Here is a 9,929-nt window from a genome sequence, read left to right on the forward strand (position 1 = left end):
CGTTTTGTTGAACGAATTTTCTTCACTCTTTTCTCGTACAGGTTTGGTGAATTTGATGCAAATTTCTTCTACATCTAAAGTGGCTTTGGAAGGAAATTTCATAACTAGATTATGAAATTGTGTTGTAATGCTATCATCTATTAAAGCATCCGCAGTGGTGACCCGATAGGGGGGTCTCGAGTCACCCCGCCTATCGGGTCGCCCACTGCAGGCGACGGCGACTCGATGGGGTCCCGATAGAACAGGGCAGCCTCGATAAACACACGCCAATTTTTATTTTTATTTTTTAAAAAACAAAAAAACAAATTCGAATTAAAAGGAAATCTGCCATTTGACTATTGCTTTTTTTTGTTTGATTCTCGGTCATTTGATCGTTTGAGTTTTAATTTTTTTTTTCTCTTCTATAAATTTTCCTATCTTCTTCTTCTTCACCTCTCTTCCATACTTTTCTATCTTCTCTCAATTTCTCTCTAAAAAAAATGGATCCATACAACACCAATTGGTACGACTCAAATTGGGTTCCCGACCTCTCCGGCGGAGATGATTATCATCCCAATTTGGCGGGTATCAACTTGGAGGAGAAACCTCGTCCAAGCGGCGACGAGGAGCCACCGGCCGCCCACAGTGCGTCGAAGCCCAAGAAAGGAGGGCCGCGAAAGGCTATGGCCTTCAAGGAGAAGGCGCCGGTGAGAGAGCCGGAGGAGGGAAGAGCCATTCGACATACATACACCCTCGAGGAGACGGACCTTATTGTCCGTGTTTGGGCGGAGGAGACGAACGACGCCATCTGGGGTGTCGATAAAAAAGGCGAGGCCTACTGGGGCCGGATTCTAGAGCGGGTGAACGCCCTCCTCGGCCTCGACTTGAAGCCCCGCCAAATAAAGGGACACTTCTCCCGAGTGGCCCAGGATGTGAAGTTGTGGGTAGGGGTGTAAACGAACCAAGCCGCTCGCGAACTATTCGGAGCTCGGCTCGAAAAAAGCTCGTTCGAAATTCGTTCGTTTTCTTAACGAGCCGAACTCGAGCCCGAATCCGAGCTCGATAAAATTATCGAGCCGAACTCGAGCCTTTACATATTCGGTTCGTGAGCTCGCGAGCCTATTCGGCTCGAACCTATTCGCGAGCCTATTCGCGAATAGGCTCGCGAATAGGTTCACGAATAGGCTCGCGAACATGTTCGCGAATAGGTTCGCGAACAGGTTCGCGAATAGGCTCGCGAATAGGTTCGCGAATAGGTTCATTAAATTATTAATTTTATATATTTCATTTTCTGAATAATTAAGATAATTATAATAGTTAAAACAAATAATTTTCAGTAAGTTTACAAAGTATCTATTTATTAAAAATAAATTAAAAATTATAAATCATCATTAATTAGAAATATGATTATAATAATATTAATTAGTTATATAATATATTCTTATATTTATAATTATTTTATTAATTCTAAAAGAAGATAACTTATATAGTCTTATATTACTATTTACTAATTATAATTTAATATTTATTATATAAGCTAAATACATCTTAATTAGTCAATTAACTTTTAAAATACTTAAATATAACTTTTACAGGTTGATATCGCCATTCCTGAAGTGTTTATTTGTGGGCTTCTGGGCTCTATGCTTATATTTCTATTTAGTGCAGATGGAAACATGGAAACATGCAGCCTGAAAAACCTATTTGTGAGCAGATGCTCTAGTTGTTACGCTTGAGTGTAGGAACGCTGGCGATTATTAGACTGTGCAGTATCAAGTTCACCCTCTCTGTTTCTTCTTTTTTCCCCTGTGTCTGTTCCAACTGTTAGTACTGGTTTCTTTTGAATTTGTCTAATTCTTTGTATTACTTTTTTGTTGGTTTTTATTTAATTTGAATATTTTTTATATTTGTAGGATGCTATTTGCAAGGAGATTCAAGACCCAATGCCATGTTTTATGAAATTATGTTTATTATGTAATTTTGATACTTTTTTTGGGATTTATTTTGTGATTTTGTATTGTGGATTGAAATTTGTGGAGTGAACTACAAAATAGGTTGTATATATTATTAATACACGAACCGAGCTCAAACTCGAGCCTGAATTCGAATTCGAGCTCGAGTTCGGTTTTGAAATCGAACTCTAAAATCGAGCCAAGCTCGAGCTCGAGCTCGAGTTCGAACTAAACGAATAATTAACGAACCGAATACGAATCGAGCTCGAACTTAGTATTATTTCATCGAGCCGAGCTCGAGCTCATTTTAAAGCTCGATCTCGAGCTCGAGCCGAATTCGAGCCTGCCCAAAAATTCGCGAACCGAGCCCGAGGCTAGAGGTATTCGGTTCGGCTCGGTTCGTTTACAGCCCTAATTGTGGGAGAATGTTTGGGTGGAGGTTTGCGCGAAGTGGCCTTCCGGTCATTCCGACGACATGCTCCAACAAAAGGCCCAAATCATCTTCCAAGCAAGGAGCCTAACTAACGGCCCCTTCAACTACTGGAATGCATGGAGGATGCTCCGAATCAACCGGAGGTTCAAGTCCGTGTACCTTGAGGGCGATGTCCATTCCTCCAAGAGGACGAAGACGTCGGAGACAGGCGACTTCACTACCTTGGCGTCGGGAGAGAAGATCACGTCTTCCCGGTCGATTGAAAACAAGGCGGCGCGGCGAGAGCGGCGAAAGGGAAATGAAAGGCGTCGCAAAGCTTCGGGCTTCCACCCGAATACGTGGAGAGGATGGACAGGTCGGACGAGAACATCAAACAAATGATGGCCGAGGTCGCTAATTCGAACGAACTCAAGAAGAAGATGCACGACGATCGGATTTTATTCATGAAGACCGACGACATGAGTCCAGAAACCCTCGCCCTCCACAAGCAGCGTTGCGCGAAAATCATCGCTAGGATGAGAGAAGGAAAAGATCTTTAGGATTTTATGTTTTTAATTTTTAATTAAGTAATTTTAAATTATGTCTTTAGATTTTTTTTTTAATGTAATTTTTAGGATTTTTAAAATTAAATGAAGTTTAATTTGAAGTCAATTGTGTTATTTAAATTTCTGCAATTAAAATTAAATGAAAAATACAATAATCAAAACTAAAAAGATCAGGTCAGCTATCATATCATCTCACTGTAGTCTCACTAACCCAATGTGATTCCTCCTCTATCAGGTCAGCTATTAGGTCACCCCCACTACTGACCTCGGCTCTTGTTAAATTTTGTCTAGTTTTTACTTAAATAGAATTTAACAAACAGATTGCATGCATATTTCCATTATCTAACAAACTTCTTAAAAGCCCAATGTTTGTAAAGTAGAACAAATTCAATCCAACTTGTAGAATTGCAAGACATTGTAAGCTAAATGCAGCAACTGTATAAAGCAGCAAAACACACTATAACTTCGTACATGCTTTGCAAGATCAATTTTATTTCCCAGCAGTAGCTAATCTATATCTCAATAACAATCTAAAGCAGAATTCATACATTTTGAAACATCAGTCATCTGCGAGGACCGGTTCTGTTTATTCATTCCTTATCCCTGGCTTGCACGAAAACATCCTTGGTCATGATTATAATGAGCAATCTCAAACAGACTGAGATCCAAGTTCCGAGTCATTTCATGGTGAACGTAACCCTCTTCCATCCCTTCATTTATATGCCAGAGTACAGACCGAAGTTCCTGGGATCTGGAAAAAAGTTGACATTCGTTTCCTATTATACAGTTAAGAGAACGCACCCTTAATGTTAAATGACTTGAAAATAAAGAATAAGGCGTGCATATATAAACAAACAAATATAATTCAGCACGCGTGCTGGTGCAACATAATCCGAAAGCAAGTTCATGACAACTGTGGCAAACGAGAACAAGCAGTGCCTAGGTCAAAGATGATCAATGCCATCGCTGGAAGGGGCCTTACTTTATAGATAACAAAACATGGAGAGAGAAGCTAATGAACAAATGTGGAATCAATAGCCATAGATTATACTGATCAAAAGATAGGAATATACAATCTAAACTCAAGTGTAAGATTGAAAGAAAAAAAATATACTCTAGCATCTACAGAACATTAAAGTTCTACGTATTTAGCAACCAAGTCTACAACTAGATTCAAACTAGCGTACATATAGAACATCAACGATGCTGACAATGAAATTAGAAGGTGTAGGAGCAGATCCTTCTAACTCGAGCTACTAATCTGATGTCCATTCAACACAAACTCAAGCAAATTCAAACCCAATAACCTTTGAGGATGTTTGGCAAAATAAGCTTCTAAATAGCTTATAAGTTGTAAGAAATAAGAATAAGCTCCAACAACTTATAAGCTCCCCCAAAATAAGTTCCTAACCCCAACTCTTTTCATAATCAACAATCATTTCACAAAAATAACACTACTATGGTTTGTTATTTCCATCATATATCTTACCATTTCATCTCAATCCAATTTTCTCTTACTCACTAACATTCTCTCTCTCACTCTAGCTTATAAGCTCAATTATCCAAATATTTTGACAACTTATAAGCTCTTCAAACATCTAAAAGAAGCTTAGTGAAACACCCTCTTAGTAAGAAGCAAATAACTTTACATAGAAGATCACAATGTCAGCCAGATATTTAACCGAAACAAAGTGCTCTAATAGTTACAACAGAACCGCAAAAAGAATACATGCCAAAACCATCTCCAGCAAACTCACCACCACTCAACCAGATCTCTCTCTACTTCTTATAGCACAATTAGTAGCTGAGCATACAGAGGTGAACTCATATCTATCATCATTCCGCGCCATAGCAATAAAGTCTCAATGAGAGGTGAACTCAATTTCTGCATATAAACATCCCAACTAGTTAAGAAAGACTTTGATAACCAAATCTGCATTTTAACGAGGTTAAAAGATAATTAATTTTGTATTATTCAAGACCACTACCACTATCTATTCAAATGTTGTAATCAACATGTTGTCTGTTTTATCTCAGGCAACTCTAAAAAACTAAGAAATAATTACGAACATCAGAAAACTAAGAAAACTAAGCCTGAAGAATCAGGTATCTCAAGTATTCACACTTATATATTCAGGTATTCAGACTTATATATCAACATTAGAAATTTCAGACTTCTATATCTGGTATTCAGACTTATATATCAACATCAAAAAACTAAGAAAAGTAAGAAATTTCTAATTTATATATTAACTTATATATCATCATTCTCATATATCAGACTTATATATCATGATTCTCATATATGACTGATATATGAGCAAATTCGAAGCCCAAAATACAGCAACTTCACAGCCCACTATATCATCATTCTCATATATCAAACTTCACAACTTCACAACTTCACAGACATATCATCATTCTCATATAACAGACCTATCATTCTCATATATCAGACAAGAATTATCAGACTTATATCATCCTTCACATATATCTGCGTTATATATCAGACTCATATATCAGAAACAGCATGACTTATATATCAGATTTATCATTTATATATCAGAAATAGCACGACTTATATATCATCATTCTCATTTCAGACTTAATTCTCAACTTCAGTTGAAGATGTAATTAATAGATGCAAGTAATAACAAAAATAGTTTCGAAAAAGCCCACCCCATTTGAGTAGAACCTCGTTTCTACGCTGTTTTGTACATTTCTTAATATTCTTAAACAGACATCAGAAGAGGCCCTTTAATAGATTTCTACAGCGATCAAAATAGAATCTCTAAATCAGACTTGAAATCAAATTATCAGTTTGAAGTTGTATTTGTTAAAATGTAAATTCTCAATAAGAGAACCAAATGTGCACAATAGACAAATGAAGAAAAGGCGCCTCATTAAGATCCGATTTGCCCTAAAAAGACGAAACTGGTCTGATTTATCAGATCTGAGAAAGAAATTTCTCAGCTATGCAGCTTCAATAACTCATCCTAAGAAATAAGGTTCGATTTTTGCTTCTTTCGCGGTTTCCTTTTGGTTCCTTCAATCGGGCAACAGACCTTCTCACCGGTTCTCCATCAATCGTAGTTGGAGGCTTCTTCAAGGATTCTGCTGATAATCGAAATTTTGTGGGTTCCTGAGCGTTTGGAGGTATATTTTGTGATCTTGGAGGAAATGACTGAAGAATTCATCAAGGTGAAGAAAGTTTCTAGTTCTTTGTTGCTTTTCAAATTCTGTATATGAGTTGAATTTCGCGTGGTTCCATGGGTTTTTTAGTCTAAGTATTTTCTAATATGTGTTACTGTTCATGTTAGGATTAGGAAACGGAGGGGGGAGGTCGGATATGTTATACTAAGAGGAACAGTGTTTTTTACATGGGTCCAAGCCTTATCTCGGGCTTTTGTTAATATGTATCATGGCTACCAAACACCTAATTAAGCTCAGATATGTAAGCTATCTTAGCTTTATCTGCCCTACCAAACAGCCCCAGAGCCCCTACATGGCACTATCCTAAGACTAGTTATTGGGTTGAGTCCACCCAACCAAACAGCATATAATGAAACTAAGTCCTGTCTAATCCGCCAAACCGAACACCCCATAAAGAATTTCAACTGTCATACTCAAAGAATAATTTACCTTTACATATTTGCCAACAAAGTGACCTGCAATTTGCCTATGGGCCATCAAGTTCACCTGGGCGCTTCTATTACCTCTCATGTCCTTCAACCAATGATGCAAATATTAGGAAATACTTCGTCAGATTATTTGTTGAAGTAAAACATCCCATGTTTCCCAAAGTATAATAGTACTGATGTGAAAATGCTAGTTACAAACCTTTAAATACTTTTATCTGGTCTTCACATGGTACAGATGGTGTAAAGTGTAAACTATACGATTCTTTATATATTAGTCCGCTATAGTGAGAAGGATTCTACATATTTACTAGACATCAAGAAAAAACTCATGGATGTTCAATCAATCAATACTAGCCCAACCACAGACAACAAAAGTAGAGTATAAAAGCTTAGATCTACCTGATAAGTTGAAGATTCAGAGGATTACACGTGAATCAAGCTTAACCAGAAACAGGTCAACCTTTATACAGATTTGAAGTATAGATTGGTATCGTGCAGGGTTACTACAGCTCTTGCTATTAATAACAACGGACACCAAAATTATAGTAAATTCATCATCACAATCACTTCATACACACTTAAGTTTTTACTCAGACAACCATGAAGTTCCGGAATTTGGCCGCATGGAAGTAAATTAACAGCAACAGAACTTTAGCGCAACCATATCTTACATGGTAATATCCATATGCACAGAACTTCAGCGCAACCACAATCTTACATGACAATATCCATATGCACAGAACTTCAGCGCAACCACAATCTTACACGATAATATCCATATGCATTTAAAGTTTTAAACACTACAATCTTTCTACATCATTAGTTAGTCTGTTTAAGATAGTTAGTGCTCAGAGGTTCATCATAGAGTTATTACTGACACGTGTAAAAGATAGCGAGCACGATCAAGATGTTTCTCTAAAAGTATTTAGCTTGAATGGATTGAACAGATAGAATTGCAGTTTGCGTGCACTATGTGTATGTCTATCTAAGATTGTAGTTTATACCTCCTTTGGCGAAGATCAAAACTGATAAAACAATATCTTGTTTGGGTTTGCGAAAGACAAAATTACAAGGATATGGTTTTCTATTAAGTGTACGACCACCCCTCAAAAACAATAGCCATCACAAAGACACTTCCCTTCAGCTAAATTTAATCAATCAGCACTATATACTCCTCACATTATCTGATAGAATCATTAAACAGATTTTCAGACTTAGTTGAATGCAGATCAAATCCTATCTCCAACCTATCGTGCATTCATGTCCTTCAACTGATGCTGGAATAAATGCTTAGCACCTAATAGTTACGAGCAATATCCATATTCAAGGATCTCTACATTAATCATATACTATATCCCCTCCATATGAAGGCTCACTTAAGCACCCTCTAGTGTAACAGTCCAATTATTAGTTCCATTTAATACATTGACAACACATGAGAGTACCTTGTAATTACTCACAAATGCCAATAACGGTACAAGTCTATTTAATTGCAACAACCTAAATTCCTACCATACCAATACCAATAATAATCAAGAAAAACAAACCAAACCACCGAGGGGGCATTTACTATTCAAGATCGACAATACACATGATTGAATATATTTAACTTCATTACAACGATTTCTACAATCTTAGCCCTTTCAAGAGAATATGAATCAAGTAGGTTATCTCAAATTGTAGAAATAATCAAGGGCTTTAGCATATTGGAGGTCTCTAATAAATCTTAATAAATAATACATTAACCTATAGTACGCCCTCTAAGGAAACACATACAGATAAGATCAAATTGAACAAGAACAGCCAAGAAAAGGAAATGGATTCTCACTTGAATTGCTATTGCTAGGCAAGGTAGAAGACATCGTCAGTCATGAGAAGAATATACTGCAAAATCCTCAATGGCGCATTCCTAAAATCCAATGCCGGCAGCCTCAACTCTCTGGCCCTACTGCATTCCCTCAAATCCCCATTTCTACAAATCCTACTCGCATCCAACTTTTTATACAAATATAATTCCCTCTCCGTAGAATCTTGAAAATCTCTCTCGCTACCACAATTAGTCTTGAAAAGGGCCCACCCCTTCCCAAGCAAGGCCCTCGAAAATCCATCCATGGACTCAACGCGCTCGCCGGTGCTTGCGGCGAAGAGCGAAAGCGAGGTGCAATGCCAGTTATTATTGCTGAAAGATTCGATTTTTTCAAGAGGGGTGCAGCCGTTTTTCAAGAAGGCCAGCTTGAAGTAGCCCTTGGAGAGGCTGACGAAGAGGCGGAGGTGGGAGAGGGACGCGGTGGCGAAGGAGGGGAACGGTAGCGGCACGCTGCCATCTGGCAGCGACCATGAATACGACAGCGATGATGACGGTGCAGACGATGAAGCCCATGAATGTGGTGATGTTGATGAGGACGACAACGTGCATGACTGGGGCGGCGGCGGCGATGGCCATGAGAAGATGATGTGGGAGAGAGAAGGGTTGGGTTGGAGATCCATTCCGATGGCTCTAGCAATGGAGGCCAATCTGTATGTGTCTCTAACCAATTCTTGATTGGGGAGGAAGAGCATCAATGGGGTTTTGTTTCTCGAGAGAGTGGGATCCTCGTTGTCGTCGCTCTCGTGTTCGAGATTGTGGTGGTGGATGCAGAGGAAAAGGGGGTTCGTGACATCATCGCCGGAAACCAGAGAGCGAACCAGCTTTAGTGGTAACATGGCCTTCTAGTGTTGAGGAGAGAGAGAGAGAGAGAGAGAGAGAGAGGGACAAGAAGTAAGGTCAGATTCTGATGAGCTGGGGAGATGCTGATTGTTGATCATGCGCCCCATTTTTTGAGTCTTTTTCTCCTTTTTTTCGTGCCACTTTGGGAATCCAGCTCTCTCATCAAGTGCAAATACAAAACAACTTATACGTACATACTTCAAACAAAAAATGTCCACCTTTATTTTCACCTTTAAAAATATACTCCACAGTATCGTTTTCACTTTTATCATTTTGATCTGTCCATAATATCATTTCACTTCTCTTTATAGTAGTAGAATCCACGTAACACTTTATTTTGCTCCACATATTTATAGTGGAATCCAATTTCAAATCATGTTCTTCACAAACAGAGTAAGATATACTCCATGTGAAAGGTACATCTTTTCAACACATTACTTCAAGAGATCAAATTTGCAAATTAATTTGTAAACTAAACGAAAAAAACATTGATCATATATATACCATGATCAAGATATCTAGCCCTTGATTTTGTTTCTTGCATTTCCTTTCAATTGTCAGTAAACAAAACACATATGCATAAATGCAATCCATAAACAACTAATGCTTGCTCCAAACATCACAAAGTGTGCACCATATCCATAACCATCATTTGGTAAAGACATTTACACT

General features: G+C 38.1%; 1 protein-coding gene and 1 long non-coding RNA gene across 4 annotated transcripts; one reads left to right on the top strand and one right to left on the bottom strand.

The window, feature by feature from the left end:
- Nucleotides 1-1,455: 1,455 nt before the first annotated feature.
- On the top strand, nt 1,456-2,052 carry LOC130990015 (uncharacterized). The gene is made up of 2 exons (XR_009090815.1): nt 1,456-1,802; nt 1,893-2,052. It is a non-coding gene; the product is annotated as an uncharacterized LOC130990015 (long non-coding RNA).
- A 1,225-nt stretch (nt 2,053-3,277) lies between these two features.
- On the bottom strand, nt 3,278-9,452 carry LOC130990014 (uncharacterized). Of its 3 annotated transcripts, XM_057914207.1 has the most exons (4): nt 8,379-9,452; nt 6,552-6,635; nt 4,667-4,794; nt 3,278-3,660 (listed from the first exon to the last, which is right to left on the bottom strand). In XM_057914207.1, exon 1 carries the CDS (start codon nt 9,251-9,253, stop codon nt 8,393-8,395), a length of 861 nt encoding a protein of 286 aa, XP_057770190.1. In that variant the 5' UTR covers nt 9,254-9,452; the 3' UTR covers nt 3,278-3,660; nt 4,667-4,794; nt 6,552-6,635; nt 8,379-8,392. The 3 variants fall into 3 exon arrangements, with proteins under 3 accessions (XP_057770190.1, XP_057770191.1, XP_057770192.1); XM_057914208.1 differs by lacking the exon at nt 6,552-6,635 and having other exon boundaries at nt 8,379-9,450; XM_057914209.1 differs by lacking the exon at nt 4,667-4,794 and having other exon boundaries at nt 3,523-3,660.
- Nucleotides 9,453-9,929: the final 477 nt, after the last annotated feature.

Source organism: Salvia miltiorrhiza, chromosome 6 (assembly GCF_028751815.1).
Source record: "Salvia miltiorrhiza cultivar Shanhuang (shh) chromosome 6, IMPLAD_Smil_shh, whole genome shotgun sequence".
In the NCBI taxonomy this organism is placed as follows: Eukaryota; Viridiplantae; Streptophyta; class Magnoliopsida; order Lamiales; family Lamiaceae; genus Salvia; species Salvia miltiorrhiza.

Coding starts and splice junctions, on each gene's coding strand:
- LOC130990014 (XM_057914207.1), bottom strand. CDS start 9,253: ATGTTACCACTAAAGCTGGTTCGCTCTCTGGTTTCCGGCGATGATGTC.